The sequence below is a fragment of the Dendropsophus ebraccatus genome, unplaced genomic scaffold (genome assembly GCF_027789765.1).
Source record: "Dendropsophus ebraccatus isolate aDenEbr1 unplaced genomic scaffold, aDenEbr1.pat pat_scaffold_2025_ctg1, whole genome shotgun sequence".
Lineage (NCBI taxonomy): Eukaryota > Metazoa > Chordata > Amphibia > Anura > Hylidae > Dendropsophus > Dendropsophus ebraccatus.
Genome location: NW_027209463.1, coordinates 1145 through 19476, shown reverse-complemented (window position 1 = coordinate 19476; position 18332 = coordinate 1145). Strand labels below are relative to the sequence as shown.

The 18332-nt window shown below is 48.8% G+C and overlaps 1 protein-coding gene across 1 annotated transcript; it reads left to right on the top strand.

Annotated features, from left to right (window-relative positions):
- Positions 1–2260: 2260 nt before the first annotated feature.
- Positions 2261–16243, top strand: LOC138775765 (oocyte zinc finger protein XlCOF10-like; the record flags this gene model as incomplete). The annotated part of the gene is made up of 7 exons (XM_069956023.1): positions 2261–2428; positions 12045–12836; positions 12930–13053; positions 13140–13200; positions 13297–13591; positions 15241–16066; positions 16131–16243. Coding segments are annotated over exons 6-7 (558 nt in total), but the record flags the coding sequence as incomplete, so codon positions are not given.
- Between the last annotated feature and the right edge of the window lie 2089 nt (positions 16244–18332).

The window sequence follows — 18332 nt, the reverse complement described above, 5'->3', positions numbered from 1 at the left end:
CCTGTATGTCTTGTGGTGTTTTATCTGTAACCCACAGGCTTGAACTGCGAAGGTAAAAAACCCTGATGGGGTATAGGAGCGACCTTCACACCATCGCTTTGGTCACTCCCCCCCAAAAAAACCTTTCACCTTAAAGGGGTAGTGCGGCGCTCAGAAATTATTCACAGAATAACACACATTACAAAGTTATACAACTTTGTAATGTATATTATGTCTGTGAATCGCCCCGTTCCCCGTGTCCCACCACCCCCGCCCGTGTACCCGGAAGTGTTGGTGCATTATACATTACCTGATCCGTGTCGAGGGTCGTCCGCCATCTTGTGCCAAACGTCATCTTCGGACGGACGGCCGAGTCGCTGCCGCCCGTCCCCCCTCCGCCGCGTCACAACTGTGCTCAGCCGCGATTGGCTGATCACAGTTATGCTCAGCCAATCGCGGCTGAGCATCGGATGACGCTGCAGAGGGCGGCCGACATTTGGGACAGTCGGAGCTGTTCGCCGTCCGCCCGAAGAAGACGTCACTCGCTGAAGATCGGAGACGGGTGTCGGCACGTGACAGGTGAGTATAGCGCACCACACTTCCGGGTACACAGGTGGGGGTGGTGGGACATGGGGAAGGGGCCATTCACAGACATAACATACATTACAAAGTTGTATAACTTTGAAATGTGTGTTAGTCTGTGAATAATTTTTTACCGCCACACTACCCCTTTAAGGCTATGTTCACAAGCTGTATGAGAACACGGAACGGCTGGTCTATTTAAAGATCATCCTGGACGGTACTTTTTAATAGATATGCATTAAAAACCATAGATATAAAAATAGTTTAGTGTAGAATTGGCCCTGGACTCTACAACCCACACAAGTGGCTCAGGTAGTGCAGCTCATCCAGGATGGCACATCAGTGCGAGCTGTGGCAAGAAGGTTTGCTGTGTCTGTCAGCGTAGTGTCCAGAGGCTGGAAGTGCTGCCAGGAGACAGGACGGTACACCAGGAGACACTGAGGAGGCCGTAGGATGGCAACAACCAAGCAGCAGGACCGCTACCTCCACCTTTGTGCAAGGAGGAACAGAAGGAACACTGCCAGAGCCCTGCAAAATGACCTTCAGCAGGCTACAAATGGGTATTTGAAACAAAAAACAAAAACAAAAGCAGAGCGCCTCATAGAGTAGTACCTCTGGATCAAAATAGTGATCAAAGATAGATTTAAAATCACCGCTCACCTTTTGGGGTTGTGGAAACAGCCACAACACCCACAGCGCATGTAATGGTGTGTCCAACACACCTCTCAGGGATTGGGGAAGCAGCAGTCTTCGAACAGGTCCAGACCGGGCTCCTTGTACAAGGACCCGTAGATTCAAGTAGACAAATGGCGCCAAAAAAACACCTGGAGATGGCGCTAACCACCAGAAAATATTATGAAAACCGATGTTCACACAAAACACGATTTATTCAGTCCAATAATAACGCGTTTCAGGGCTATAGCGCCCCTTCGTAAGATTCAGGACAGAATTCAGTCCTGAATCTGACAAAGGGGCGCTATAGCCCTGAAAGGCGTTATTATTGGACTGAATAAATCGTGTTTTGTGTGAACATCGGTTTCCATAATCTCCGGTGGTGAGCGCCATCTCCAGGTCATCCTTTGTCGTTTTATGGCACCATTTGTCTACACAAATGGGAATTTGTCATTTCTCATTCTTCAGCATGAGCGGTTTGGCAGTGGGTCAGCAATTAAGCTCCATTTACTTCAATGGAACTTAGTTTCAAAACCTGCACCCAAACTGGAGACAACAGTAGGGGGAAAGTGGCCATGTTTTGTAGCGCTGGATAACCCCTTTCAGATCTAAGAGGGGTTATCTGAGGGTTCCCTTTATTTTCTTCAGCAGTGTATAACACACACACAGCTCTGCTCCACACACATCACACACAGACAGACAGCTCTGCTCCACACACATCACACACATACACAGCTCTGCTCCACACACATCACACACAGACAGCTCTGCTCCACACACATCACACACAGACAGCTCTGCTCCACACACATACACAGCTCTGCTGCATACACATCACTTCAGCTCATCCAGCACAGCAGAGTCCTGCATACACTGAGCAGCAGCCCCATATCATGTGACTCCTCCTCCTCCTCCATGTGACTGATCACATGACTATGACACTGTGACATCAACACTCACTTTACTGCTGCCTCATAAAAAACCCGGAAAAACAGCAGAGGGAAGATAGCTCCTCCCACATATGAGCCTGGTCACATGACATGATCAACACTTTCTTCTCACCTCCACCCATAAAGCACAGGGCTCCTGTACAGCTCTGCAGGCGGCTTCCTGCCCCTCCCCCTCCTCCTGCTAGTGTGCTCTGCTGCTGCTGCTGCTGCTGCCTCCTGGGATCTGCCCACTGGCTGCCAGACAGGTAGGAGACTATCCCCTTAAGGACGGGGCCAATTTCGATTTTTGCGTTTTCGTTTTCTCCTCCTTGTGCATCAAAGGCCATAGCACTTGCATTTTTCCACCTAGAAACCCACATGAGCTTATTTTTTGCGTCACTAATTGTACTTTGCAATGACAGGCTGAATTTTTGCATAAAGTACACTGCGAAACCAGAAAAAAATTCAAAGTGTGGTGAAATTGAAAAAAAAAAAGCATTTTGTTTATTTGGGGGAAATGTGTTTTTACGCCATTCGCCCTGGGGTAAAACTGACTTGTTATGCATGTTCCTCAAGTCGTTACAATTAAAACGATATGTAACATGTATAACTTATATTGTATCGGACGGCCTGTAAAAAATTTAAACCATTGTCAACAAATATACGTCACTTAAAATCGCTCCATTCCCAGGCTTATAGCGCTTTTATCCTTTGGTCTATGGGGCTGTGTCAGGTGTCATTTTTTGCACCATGATGTGTTCTTTCTATCGGTACCTTGATTGCGCATATACGACTTTTTGATTGCTTTTTATTACAATTTTTCTGGATTTAATGTGATCAAAAATGCGCAATTTTACACTTTGGAATTTTTTTGCGCGGACGCCATTTACCGTGCGAGATCAGGAATGTGATTAATTAATAGTTCAGGCGATTACGCATGCGGCGAAACCAAACACGAAAAAAAACAATATAATTTTATTTATTTACTTTTATTTATAACCTGGGAAAAGGGGGGTGATTCAGACTTTTATTAGTGGAGGGGGCTTTTTACTAATAATGACACTTTTTTTTTACTTTTACACTTATACTAGAAGCCCCCCTGGGGTTAGGGTTATTCCCCCCCTGGGGTTAGGGTTATTCCCCCCCTGGGGTTAGGGTTATTCCCCCTGGGGTTAGGGTTATTCCCCCTAGGGGACTTCTAGTATAAGTACACTGATCTCTCATTGAGATCTCTGCAGCATAGATATGCTGCAGAGATCCATGAGATAGGCACTCGTTTATTTCCGGCTGCTGCAGCCGGAAGTAAACGAGTGCCGAGCCGGGGACGGCGCCATCTTTTTTTTTTTTTTTTAATTCTTTATTTTGGGAACAACAAGAGTGGAAGTACGGAGACAACACCTCCGCCCCCCGGAACAACATACAAAAATTGGAGACAAAGTAATGATAATAAGATGGGATTTTTACACCAGTGTGAACAAAATATATAGTCCCGGCCCAGAGCAGGGGGCATCACCCGGTATGCGCCGGAGCGGAACGGCTCACCAAAGAAACCCATGAATTGCCTTAGCTACATCCGCGCTAATGATAGTTCCAGTGACAGGAGGGGCACCTCCGACCACCACCCCAGGTCCTCAGAAAGTTTTAACTAATTGGAGCCCTAGGAGGGGGGCCCCCTCCGTCTCCGCAGAGACAGAGAAGAAACAGAGAAACCACCCCGACAGGGGGGAGAGAAGTGGAAAGGATCAGTGAAGAAAGACGAACTGGGAGGTAGGGGGCAGGAAACAGACTGGGATAGAGGATAGGGGAAGGTTAAGGGGGGGCAGAAGGGGGGAAGGGGAACGGGCTAGGGTGTGGGGAGGGAAGAGGCTTCGGGCCGTCGTCCCCCGCGGTAAGGCCACCCCATGATGGTCCCTCGCAGGAGCGCACCCCAGACACGCTATAAGGTCCCCCTAACCCACATCCAGACCACCGTCACTCAGCAGGGACACATATTCCGGGGAGGCCTTGTATTCCATCCATGAAAACCAAGTCGCGGTAAATTTGGCATTGGTCTCCTGGAGGGAAGACGTCAAGTCCTCCATATGCATTATGTCGTTCACCTTGCCCAGCCACAGGGACAGGGGTGGAGCTGAGGTTTTTTTTCCATAGTAATGGGATACAGGCTCTAGCCGCAATGACAAGGAACCGGAGCAGGGACTTCTTGTATAGATGAAGTGGAAGTGGACTATGGTGCAAGAGGAATAGCGCAGGGGATAGATCAAAGGATACCCCGGTTACTGTTCTGATGACCTGTCGGACCCTGGTCCAGAAGGGGAGTAAGGTCGGGCAGGACCAGAATATGTGTAGGTGTGTTCCCACATCAGAGCCGCATCGCCAACACAAGGGGTCCACTTCAGGCCAGATGGCATGGAGGCTGGCGGGGACCCGGTACCAGCGTGTGAGTAATCTTGTACCCTGTTTCCTGGAAGTTGGATGACACCGAGGACTTGTGTACTAAGGTGAGTATTTTGTCGCGTTGGGGACCCGTCAATGTAATATTCAAATCCGCCTCCCACTTGAGGAGGTAGTCCGGTGGGGGGGAGTCAGGAGGAGAGGCTAACATAGAGTACGTCAGTGACAGAGTGTGCCTCAACGTGCCTTCTTCAAGACACAAGGTCTCGAAGGCGGTGTATGAGGTCGCAAATGTAGATGCCAGTGGAAGGGTGTGCAGAAAGTGGCGCAACTGGGGCCGTACGCCAAAATCCCAGCGATGCGGGATCTGTCAAGTCTCCCAGTGCAGTCACTGAGGTCCACTCAGCACCCGAGCGGAAAGAGGCAATCCGGAATTTACCCGCTCCCAACCATGAGCGGAAGACGGGATCCTCCAGGCTCGCGGGGAAGGCGGGGTTTCCCAGCACTGGGAAACAGACAGATCTATGTGGGAGCATCACAGAGCGGCTCAAGGGGCTCGCGCAGGCCTGTATTGTGGGACCGATAGTGGGGTGGCCACTCAGCGGGCGCACATTGGACGGGTGCAGCCACGGGAGGCAGGGGAGAGGAATGGGCGTGAACGATTGCTCCACTTTGACCCATGGTTTGCTGTCCGCATGTCTGCACCAATCCAACGCCCTAGTTAGCATTGCAGCCCGGTGGTACAATCTGAAGTCCGGGAGCCCCACCCCTCCCTGTGATTTGGGTCTACACAGCATGGTGCGTTTCAGGCGTGCCGGTTTATCGTTCCAAATGAAGCGAATTTGCAGGGACGCTAGCGCCTTAAAGAAAGAGTTCTTGATCTTAGCAGGGACACACTGAAAAAGGTATAGCAGACGGGGGAGCAGTGACATTTTGAAAATTGCACATCTGCCGAACCACGAGAAGTAACCCCTGGTCCACACGGCACACTGAGATTGCATTTTGGAGAGCATAGGAGGGAAGTTTAAAGGAAATAGTTTGCGCAAGTCTGCAGGAAGTAAGATCCCCAAGTACTTAATCGCTTCTCTCGCCCATCTGAAGCTGAATGATTCGCGGAGCACCAGCACCGTTCTATCCGCCAATCCCACACTCATTGCCTCCGACTTAGAAAAATTTATCTTAAAATTGGATACGCGGGCATACTCTGCCAACTCCCTCACAATGGAAGGGAGGGACACCGATGGGTTTGAGACGAAAAAAAGCAGGTCGTCTGCGTAAGCGGCGGTTTTATGAACCACGCCTCCCACCGGTATTCCCCCCACATCCACATTTGCTCGGATACGGCAGAGGAGGGGTTCAAAGGTAAGGATGAAAATGAGTGGGGAGAGCGGGCACCCCTGCCTCGTTCCACTTTTTATGGGGAACTCCTCTGAAAGTAGGCCATTCACCCTGACCCGTGCTGTCGGGTTGCAGTAGAGTGCCGATACCCAGTTCATAAAGTTTGGGCCTAGGCCCAGGTATCTCAGGGACTCCACCATGAAGGCCCAATTGACTCTGTCGAACGCCTTTTCCGCATCCGTTGACAGCAGCATCAAAGGCATATCAATTGATTTGGCTTTGTGGAGCAGAGCAATCGCCCGCATGGTGTTGTCCCTGGCCTCACGACCGGGCATGAAACCCACTTGGTCAGGGTGAATGATCGTCCCCATTGCTTGAGATAATCTGGTGGCGAGGATCTTAGAGAATAATTTCAAGTCTACATTGAGGAGCGAGATGGGGCGATAATTGCTACATAGGGTACTATCCTTCCCCTCTTTCGGAATCACTGTGATGTGTGCCCGTGTGGAGTCCAGGGGCAACTCCCCCGCCCCGGAGACTGCGTTGAATGCTTTGATGAAGGGGGGGGGCCAGTAGAGTTTGAAACCTCTTGTAGTATGTTAGGGAAAACCCGTCAGGGCCCGGGGCCTTCCCCGTCTGTGTGTCCTGGATGGCTGCTAAGAGCTCCCCTACGGAGAGAGGACTCTCCAGGGCCTCTGTGAATGATTCATCTAGGTGGGGCATACCGGAGGTAGCTAAGTACCTCTGAACGCGCGTCAAAAAATCGCTGCTCATGGTCGCGGGGTTAGTCGCGTCCACGGAGTATAGTTTTGCATAGAACGACCGAAATTCTTGCGCAATTTCGGAGGGAGTGTGTATCAGGGTTCGGGACTCCGACTGCACCACCGGAATATAGGATCGAAGCTGCTGAGCCCGTAGTGCCCTTGCCAGAGCTCTCCCAGGCTTATTACCATGCTCATAGTAGTGCCTTTTGCATTTAGATAGTGTAGCCTTGGCTTTATGTATGAGGTGCGCCCTGAGTTCCTCCCGCTTGGAAAGAAGCTGTCCTGTAGTGTCGGCAGTCTGGGTCTGTTTATGGGCTGTCTCCAAATCTTTCAGCTGTGCCAAAAGCTTCTCTGTCTTGAGTGACCTCTCCTTTTTAAGACGGGCCCCGTGCTTCACGAGGATGCCTCTGACTACACATTTATGGGCTTCCCAAACTGACATCGGTGAGACCTCTGGTGTGTCATTTAGTGGAAAATATGACTCCAATGCGGTCTTAATCTCCTGCTGCACCACCACATCTTGTAGGAGTGAGCTATTGAGACGCCACTGCCATTGCGGGGTTCGGAGGAAAGGCAACTCAAGAGACTGAACTATCAAGGTGTGGTCTGAGAAAGTTATGCTATCAATATGTGTCTGCGTAATGAGGGGAAGGTCGCCATGGTGGAGAAAGAAGTAGTCCAGTCTGGAGTATGAGTCATGTACGGGTGAATAAAATGTGAAGTCTTTGTCGGCGGGGTGGCAGATGCGCCACACATCTACCAGTCTGTGTTCATGCAAGGTCAGGCGAATACGCCGTAAGGCGGAGGCGCTGACATGGGAGGACCCCGTGGAGGTGTCCAGTCGTGGGTCCAGCGCAACATTAAGGTCGCCCCCCAGCACCAAGGTCCCCTCAGTAAAGTCCTCCAGTGTGTCCAACATTCCGGATAGGGCCGGCCCTTGATTTGCGTTGGGCAGGTAGAGGGAGGCAAATGTGAAAGTGTGTGTGGCGATGCGACCCTTAAGGAGCACCATCCTACCTGCATCATCGCAAGAAGTCTCCACATGTTCCCACGGCAGATTTTTGGATATCAAGATACAGGTACCGCATGCCTTCGGGTTGGGAGAGTAACTGTGGTATGCAAAAGGGAAGAGGGAGTTAGACAGCGTGATCAGATTAGAAGCATTAAGGTGCGTCTCCTGCAAAAAGACCACCTGAAGTTTCTGTTTCCTGAGGAGGTTCAGTAAAATAGACCGTTTCCCCGGGTCATGAAGGCCTTTAACATTGAGGGAGCCTACCCGAAGGGGCGCAGCCGCCGCCATCTCCAAAAAGGAGAGAAGGGGGGGGGAGGGAGGGGTTAGGTGGGGGGGGTTAGATGGGGGGGGGAGGGAGGGGTGGAAAGCGGGGAAGGGCGAACAAGGGGGGAAAAACACAAGGGCAAAGAAAAGAGGTAAGCGGGGAGAGTGCAGAAAGAGACTAGGAAAGAGAGATAGGTGCACCCAAAAAGAAGGGATCGACCACCCCCACAAATTAGTGGGAGCGGTGGTCCAGTGGTGGGAGAGGAGAGAAGAATGGAGGAAGTAGAGAGGAGGGCTATGCCCAGAAGAAAGATCCACTAGGAAGACCCGCAGGAAGTCCCAGATGGAAAGGAAAAGAAAGAGGGTAATGGAAAACCATGGGGGAGGTCCGTGGCCAGAAACCGTCTTAATGAGTTACAGAAAACACTGTGGGGGCCGAGTCCGCCCCATCCCCGAAAAAATAGGGAGGCAACAGAGCCCAGACCCCACAGGGCACAAAGCTTAAACCAGGGTTCAACTATAACATGAGAACAAATGCAATGGCAGCATCACAGAGCCTACAAATGGAGTGGGAGGTGTGAAGAAGGAAAAAATCACACCGCCAGGGGAACAGCCCAGATCAGGACAGGGGGGGGACCGCGGCAGCAGGGGCTCCCAGGGCTTAAACACGTGGACAGATAGGTCCCTAGATTCGCTGAGACCCCACGTTCCCCCCCCGCTCCCTCACAACTACGGCGTGCAGAGTCCCGGTTACCAGTGTCCCCTCACAACTGCGCGGTATGTAGATAAGTCCCTTGTCCACATGTAGGCTAGGTTAGGTCGTTCAGGCCTCCAGCGGGAGATCGGCGGACAGGTCCGGACCCAAAGGGACATCCCCTATAGGGGACGGCGGTCTCTCACGGCGGCGTCTTGTGCCCCCTCTGGAGCGGGATCTGGGCTGCAAAACAGGAGCGCGGTCCACGGCCAGCCAGTTCGGAACCGACACAGGTGAGGTATCCAGAAAGGAGAAGAGACCCGGCAGATCCCCCGGCGTGCGAACCACGTATGTACGCTCCTCCCTTTTCACTATCACATGGAAGGGATGTCCCCAGCGATAGGAGGCGCCTCGCTCTCGTACACAGGCCAATAGCGGTTGTAGGAGTCTTCTCATATACAGTGTCCGGGCCGAAACATCCGGGAACAACCTAAGTACAGTGCCCTCATACATAATGTCCCCTTCCACATCCCTGGCAGCTCTTAGTATGGCTTCCTTATCAGTGAAAAGGTGCAGCCTACACAGGATGTCTCTAGGGGTACCTGCTTCCTGTTGGAATCTGGACACACGGTGTACCCGGTCTATGACGTATGTGGCCTCTGCAGGACGTCCTGTGACTTGATTAAAGAGGGAGGTGGTCCTTTGCAACAGATTATCTCGGGACCCCCGCTCTGGCAAACCTTTAATGCGGACATTGTTCCGACGTCCTCTATTTTCCTGGTCGTCCAGCAGCAGTGTAAGGGTCTGTGTGTGGCGTCTCCCCAGCTCAGTTTCGGTTTCAAGTGCCGAGACCCGTGTGGTCAGTGCCGCTATAGCGTCTTCAGTAGCGGTCGTTCTGGCCGAGATCTCTACCACTTCCTCCCGCACCGCGCTGAGGGCTTGTTGATGGGCCGCTTCTATGCGGTGGGCAAGAGAGTCCAAGTCCTGTTTGGACGGCAGCGCCTGAATCAGGGTCCGGAGCATAAGCAGCTCGGACTGCATCGCTGTCACCGGAGGGTCTCTTGGCGCCAGTAGTTGCGAGTCGGTGACTAGGTTGCCGTTGTCCCCGAAGGGGTCGGGTGGAGAGCCACAGTCCTCTGGTCCCGTGAGCGGGAATCCGCGCTGTTCTCCCGTCCTCTGCTGTGAGGAGGCCGTGGGCGCCATGTTGCTCCGGCTCGCCGGGGTTCCCGCCGGGATGAAGAAACGGTCTATGCCACCGGAGGAAGCCACCGAGCGGGTCACTGGGCGGAGTGGGTTATCTGCTGCAGTCTTCTGACGGGTGGGCATCACATCTGAGCACGGTGAGTCCCGGTTATCGTGTCTGACACGGCCTCTGGCACGGAGCTCCAAGAGAACACGTCCTCACAGCGCCATGACTAAGCCACTCCGACGGCGCCATCTTGGAGCGGTCCCCGGCCGGCTTCAGAAACGGAGATTGCTCCTCCGGGATAACATCCCGGGGGAGCGATCTCCGCCACTAGACACCAGGGAACAGCTGAATCCGGTAATCGGATGCAGCTGTCATGTTTGACAGCTGCATCTGATTACTGTATTAGCGGGCACGGCGATCGGACCGTGCCCGCTAATACCTGCGGTCCCGGGCTACATTTTTTATTTATTTATTTATTTATTTCATTATTTATTTATTCATTTACTGGTGTCCATCTGCAGCAGCCCCCTCATTGTATGTTTGTCAATTTTAATATCTCTTTGTCAGCCATGGTTCATTGTGTATTTATTCATTATTTTGTCATTTGTTTGTAATTTTAATAAATAAAATTCATATGTTGTAATATATCAGAGGTTCAGTCGTTTCTCTATTGGTTTTTTGATTACTGTATTAGCGGGCACAGCGATCGGACCGTGCCCGCTAATACCTGCGGTCCCGGGCTACAAGTGGCACCCGGGACCGCCGCGGTTCAGAGCGGGGTCGCCCCACATGAAAGTTACCCATTATATGCCTCAGGCAGTAGGTAGCCCCATAATTGTGCCCCATGTGGTAGCCCCCCCAAATAGTGCCCCTCCTAAGTGCCCAACATATAGTAGCCAGCCCTCCCCAATAGCCTCTTATATAGTAGCCAGCCCTCCCCCATAGTCTCTTATATAGTAACCAGCCCTCCCAATAGTGTCTTATATAGTAACCAGCCCTCCCAATAGTGTCTTATATAGTAACCAGCCCCCAATAGTGTCTTATATAGTAGCCAGCCCTCCCAATAGTGTTTTATATAGTAGCCAGCCCTCCCCAATAGTCTTATATAATAGCCAGCCCTCCCAAATAGTGTCTTATATAGTAACCAGCCCTCCCAATAGTGTCTTATATAGTAACCAGCCCTCCCAATAGTGTCTTATATAGTAGCCAGCCCTCCCAATAGTGTCTTATATAGTAACCAGCCCTCCCAATAGTGTCTTATATAGTAACCAGCCCCCAATAGTGTCTTATATAGTAGCCAGCCCTCCCAATAGTGTCTTATATAGTAACCAGCCCTCCCAATAGTGTCTTATATAGTAGCCAGCCCTCCCCAATAGTCTATTATATAGTAGCCAGCCCTTCCCCATAGTCTCTTATATAGTAACCAGCCCCCCCTAGTCTTTTATATAGTAACCAGCCCTCCCAATAGTGTATTATATAGTAACCAGCCCTCCCAATAGTGTCTTATATAGTAGACAGCCCTCCCAATAGTCTCTGATATAGTAGCCAGCCCTCCCCCATAGTCTTATATAGTAGCCAGCCCTCCCAATAGTGTCTTATATAGTAACCAGCCCCCCCATAGTCTCCTATATAGTAGCCAGCCCTCCCCATACTCTCTTATATAGTAACCAGCCCCCCCATAGTCTCCTATATAGTAGCCAGCCCTCCCAATTGTGTCTTGTATAGAAGACAGTTCCTAAAATAGTATCTTATATAGTAGCCAGCCCTCCCCAATATTTTTTTTTATAGAAGTCAGCCCTCCCCAATAGTCTTATATAGTAGCCAGCCATCCCCAATAGTCTTATACAGTAGCCAGCCCTCCCCAATAGTCTCTTACGTAGAAGCCAGTCCTTAAGAATAGCCTCTAAAATAGAAGCCAGCCCTGGCTTGGACTCCAGGAGGCGCCCGTCGGAGGATGCTTGCGATGACTTCACCACATTGCCATTGTTGGGGCACTACTGAGATACTTCGAGGCCACGGGCTAAAAACTGCCTACGGCCTATGAGATTTTAATATGGGTGGTCCAAGCAGCTCTATGGACCACCCATATTATAACCTGCAGCAACGTCAGGTGGGCCAAATTTAACACAGCAATGGAAATGCATGGTGGGCCAAAATTAATGGCACCACGGGCTGGAGTTTGACATGACTGTTATACATTGTATACTTTACTTTCTATTCATCTCTCCAGGATCCTCTGCTGATATCTTCTATATAAGAGACCGACCCATCAACCATGGAGAGAGACAGAGACAAGATGGCCGAGAGGATAATAACCCTCACCCTACACATACTCTTCCTGCTTACTGGGGAGGTGAGGGATTCTGGGAGTGATGTCATCATGACATCATTCTTATCTAAGGAATAACAGATGGATAGGACTGGGAGGTGAGGGATTCTGGGAGTGATGTCATCATGACATCATTCTTATCTATGGAATAACAGATGGATAGGACTGGAGAGGTGAGGGATTCTGGGAGTGATGTCATCATGACATCATTCTTATCTATGAAATAACAGATGGATAGGACTGGAGAGGTGAGGGATTCTGGGAGTGATGTCATCATGACATCATTCTTATCTATGGAATAACATGGATAGGACTGGAGAGGTGAGGGATTCTGGGAGTGATGTCATCATGACATCATTGTTATCTATGGAATAACAGATGGATAGGACTGGAGAGGTGAGGGATTCTGGGAGTGATGTCATCATGACATCATTCTTATCTATGGAATAACAGATGGATAGGACTGGAGAGGTGAGGGATTCTGGGAATGGATGGAGTGATAGTAATGTGTCTCTCCATACACAGGATTACACAGTAGTGAAGAAGTCCTCTAGTGGGCGCTGTGGGGCCCCTGGGTGTGAAGGATGGGGAAGAACCCTGAGCCCAATCCCGGGGCCCCTGATACATGAGGAAATGGAGGAAGAGAAGATCCTAGAAGTCACCAACAAGATGGTGGAGCTGCTGAGTGGAGAGGTGAGACTGTGGCTGCTGGGAATGCTGGGACATTATACAGTAACACCACTGGAGGGGTGGGGGGGATGACTGTGTGATCATTGTGTGTGTCAGGTTCCTATAAGGTGTCAGGACGTGGCGGTCTATTTCTCCATGGAGGAGTGGGAGTATGTAGAAGGACACAAGGATCAGTACAAGGATGTGATGCTGGAGGATCAGCAGCCCCTCCCATCAGCAGGTAATAGACAGGACTATATACACACCTCCTCTCTGTATTATCTGGATGGAAAGAATGAATTCAGTCTCTGTATGTGTTCCCTCCAGTCAGATCCAGTAAGAGAACAGCACCAGAGAGATGTCCCGTCCTCTTCTCCCACAGGATCAGGTAGATGGAGATGTTCCCTATGATCTGTACATCCCACCTGACTTCTCCTACTGTTTGATGACTTTTACAATATTTCTCTCACATCTTATGAATCAGGGGAAAGATCTAATTGAGACCAATGCTCCAGATATGACAATAAAAGAAGAAGAGACAGATGAAAGCAGTAATAAGCAGTATAAGGTGGACATTCCTATGGGGAAAGATCTGAACTATATTAATGACAAAATAGTAAAAAAAGAAGAGGAGATGAGTTATGAGCAGTATAAGGAGGACATTACTACAGGGAAGGATCTGAACTATATTGATGCGATAGGCATAATAGTAAAGGAAGAAACAGATGACAGCAGTGATGAGCAGTATAAGGAGGACAACACTACAGGTAACCGCCCAGGTGAGTAGTGACCACTAAATGCAGAGAACAGTCACACATTCTCCTCAGTCACCGGCTGTAACTATTCTGTGTGGAATATTATAAGCTCTGTGTCCTGTCAGTTTTCCAGCTATATAATTATTCAGCCTAAATTCTAATATACAGCACAGTCCCAGCGGACAATATATCACTATCAGTCTCATACTGGTGCATCTATAGTGACTGTCCACATCTTACAGCGTACCTGCTGCAAATGATTTTTTCATGTTGACATTTGTCTTTTCTTTGACCGAACACATAAAGTCCCAGCGCTCACAGACATGGCTCGGTAATGACTAATAGTAATGTTCAGCGAGCACAAAAATTTTTGAATGTTTGTGAGTTGAAAATTTTTCAATGCCTGAGAATATGACCCCTCATGACCTTTGACCATTACACTTAGTTTAGATGCAGGAAAGGCCTCCGACAAGACCTCATGGCCCTTTATTCCCACCCACTATTCAGCGTAGACGGTTTGGCCCTATATTCTCCCAATATATTATAGTTTATACAGAAACTGACGGCAACTCCAGATTAACAGACGTAATACTTTGCCCTTTGTGGCTATGACGTCCCTTGTTCGGGGAGGGTCATCCAGAAAGCTGTATGGAAGGCTCCGACCGCTTACCAAGGACACATGTAGCCGGGGGTTCTGGGTAATTTGGTATTTTCCAGTAATGTAATGGCCTTAAGTGCCATTGCATTTCTGTAAATATATGTTATTATTTTCATGGCCCTGTGAGGCGCTCTAGCAGTTTTATAAACAGTCTTTTCCAAAAATGTTTGTGACATCCCCTGCGCTCTGGAGATACAGAGCAGTCTCGTGAGATCGCTCTGTAGCTTTCACTGTTAATTAATGTCCCTGCACCTTATGCTGCAGAGACATTACAGTTCCACCTGCTTTCCCCTCCCTTCCTCTCGGCCTCCGGACCGAGAAAGATAAAGAGAAACTGACAGCACAGACATGTATATATTGGGGTCTGGGATATGCATATATCTTTGCGGTCAGTTTCCTGATCACAATCAGCAGTATATACTTACCAGCCACGCTGCTTGTGACCGTCATCTGGTTCTCTCGGCCGCTGTTTGGAACTACAGGCCACCTACTCCTACAGAATGGTTGACAGTCGGAAGAGGTGGGGCCTGAAGACATAGCCGCCACAAGGACTGGAGAGTCAGATACCGGATCACAGAAAGCGTGGCTGGTAAGTATACACTTCTGCTTGTGATCTGGAAACTGACAGCACAGATATCTCAGACCCCTATATGTACATAACTGCGCTGTCAGTTTCTATCAAGGGCTGCATGAGCAATACAAAGATTGTTCATGCAGCCCATCTGTCTTAGACAAATGTAATAGATAGAATCACACAAGAACAGCTTAGATACATCTGCAAGCATGGAATCTGGGGGCGTGGCCTATGTGTCAAGCTGCCAGCCTCAAGATGGCCACTTCTATAAGCTGTTTCCTTGGTAGTTTTCACACACTATGACAGAATTTAGAGACCTAATGCTTTCAGGGGTAATTTGTTTTATGTTTCGTTATATTTACTTCCTCCCTGCTGTAAAATAACTGCGTATATAGGTTCTGTTACTGGGAAATAAGAGAAATGGTGTTTTCTCCTTTGCAGAGGATTCTACCAGGAGCTCAGGGGGACATCAGATCTCCTCAGAGGATCATATCACACAAGATAGATATGAGGAGCCGTCCACTATCCCAGATACACCCTCAGCCCCTCACAGCAAAGATCTCTCATCTCATCCTGTTATACAAGTCCCATCTTCTGCTCCATCACAGCAAGCTGACATTTACAGAGAAGACGACGAACATCAAAGAGCAAATACAGTGAAAGACTCAGTTTTCAGATTTACAACGTGAACAACGCTTTACTCACAAAACATATATTACAGAGGAGAAGCCTTTTTTATGTTCAGAATGTGGGAAATGCTTTACTTACAAATCAAAGGCTTGTTACCCATCAAAGAATTCACACAGGGGAGAAGCCATTTTCATGTTCAGAATGTGGAAAGGTTTTACCGACAAATCAAATCTTCTTCATCATCAAAGAATTCACACAGGAGAGAAGCCATTTTCATGTTCAGAATGTGGGAGATGTTTTAAAAGTAAATCAAAACTTGTTCAACATCAAAGAATTCACACAGGGGAGAAGCCATTTTCATGTTCATATTGTGGGAAATGTTTTAGTCGGAAATCACATCATGTTAACCATCAAAAAATCCACACAGGGGAGAAGCCATTTTCATGTTCAGAATGTGGAAAATGTTTTACTCAGAAATCAAAGCTTGTTCAGCATCATAAAATTCACATAGGGGAGAGGCCATTTTCATGTTCAGAATGTGGGGAAATGTTTTACACACAGACCAAGGCTTCTTACCCATCAAAGAATTCACACAGGGGAGAAGCCATTTTCGTGTTCAGATTTGGGAAATGTTTTAGTGACAAATCAAATCTTTTTCACCATCGAGAATTCACACAGGGGAAATACATTTTTATGTTCAGAATGTGGGAAATGTTTTAAAAGGAAATCAAAACTTGTTGAACATCAAAGAATTCACACAGGGGAGAAGCCATTTCATGTCCATAATTTGGAAAATGTTTACTCTGAAATCAAAGTTTGTCAGATATTAGTAAAGTCACACTGGGAGGAGACATTTCTATTAGAAATGAGAGAACTTTTCAAATGTTCTGCAGATTCGCCGAGATTTGTCACTATGTTCTGGTTTGTCTGAACCTTAAGCGTACCGCAATAAAACAGCTGAATGATGGCAGCTACAATAGTTGGACTATAGGGGCTTTTATGCTGGCGAAAAAACGCCTCAATTTACATTTTTAGGCTATGTTCACACACCGTATCTTTTCGTAAAAGTACGGCTATTGTTGCAATCGGCTGTGGCCGCAAGCTTCATAGTGTGCTGTGGCGAGTTCTGATGTGGGTGCGCACAAATGCGCCCACATCAGAACTCTGCGGCGTGAAAGATCATCCGGCCGATCACTCCAGTATCGGTCGGGATCATCTTTTCAGAGACCGGCCGCTCCGTGACGGTCGGTCTCTTACGCCATGTGAACATTTTTAGGGTATATGCACACTGAGCAATTCTGGAGCAATTGAAGCAGAAAGTTTTCTGCTTGAAATTCCTCGCCTATTCTGCTCTGGCAGAATGGGAGCAGAATTTGAGAGGAATGCAAGCAGAATTCAAGCCCCATTGAATTCTATAGGATTCCTCTAGCGGAATCCGCCCAAAGAATTGACATATCAGTTCTTTGGGTGGAACGTGGATTCCGTACAAAATTCTGGACGGAAATTTCCGCAGTGTGCATGGACAGACGGAAATCTCTTTTTGCTCTATGGAAAGGAGCAATGTTGCATTTAAACGGGCGGAATTTTGCAGCAGATTCCGCGAGAATTGCTCAGTGTGCACATACCCTCACAGCAAAAAAGTGAGTTTTAATGTCCGTTATTTCAATGGAAGAAGAGGTAAAAGTGCAAGTTTGAAAGTTAAGTTTATAAATTAGGACCGTTTGTTCCAGGGATTAAAAATAGCACATCAAAAAGTGTGGTGTCTAATAACCAAGTGAACAAATCCTTAGGGTGGGTTCACACTGAGGAATTCTCCCGGCCGGCTGATTCCGCATTCTGCCGAAAGTACTGACATGTCACTTCTTTCGGCGTAATGCGGAATTAGCCAGCCCATAGAATGGTGTCTATGGAGCGGTGGAAAGGCGCGCGGACAGCCGACGGAATTCCGCTGAGTTTATCCGCGAGAATTGCTCAGTGTGAACCCACCCTTACAGAGTGTTACGAGTGCATCTCAATAAACTACAATATCATCAAAAAGTTCCCCCAAAGTTCAGCCACAGCTGAGCGGAATGGCAAGAGAGCTGAGCAATGGTCAGGCAAAGTTGGGCAAATCAAAAACTTGACACAGGAACATCGGTACCATAGTCCTAAATGTACACAGCCTCTGGAAGGCTAGCCACTATCCTCTAGGCCAGTGTTTCCCAACCTTTTCTACATCAGTGAATCACAGGTGACGTCTTCTTTGATCTGAGATGTTCTTTTTTTCCTCTCCATCTGGCCCAGGCCTCCATGATGATTTCTTCCAGCTACAATTCGTCTCTTCGGAACCTGCCAGACAAACATCTTGGGCTGCGCACTTTTCCTTCAACTTCCTTCCCCCCCCCTCCTATACGGTCCTATACAGTAGCAATTACACTGTTTGGTGCAATGCGCAGTAAAGTGAGTAGGTAAGTAGGTTTCCCCTGTATGTAGGATCCCTGCTGTGCAACCCTATATAGTTATAATGTCCCCTGCTGTTCCCATATAGTAATAATGTCCAGTGCTGTGCCCCCATATAGTAATAATGTCCCCTGCTGTGCCCATATAGTAATAATGCACCTGCTGTATCCACCAGTTATAAAGTTCCCCCTCTGCCTGAAATTAACCTGACCCTCTACTCACTCTCTACCCCACCTGACCGACCCCCCCCATCCCCCACAAGCACTACCCCACCTTACCCCCTTACACACACACACTACACCACCTGGCCCCCATCCCCCCCACACACACACCCCCACCTGACCTCACACACACACACACACTATCCAGCAGACCGCCATCCTCCCACCCCAAAACACACACAGTAACCTAAGACACCTCGGGGGTTACAATACTCACCCCGATGCAGTAGTCTGAGGTGGAGG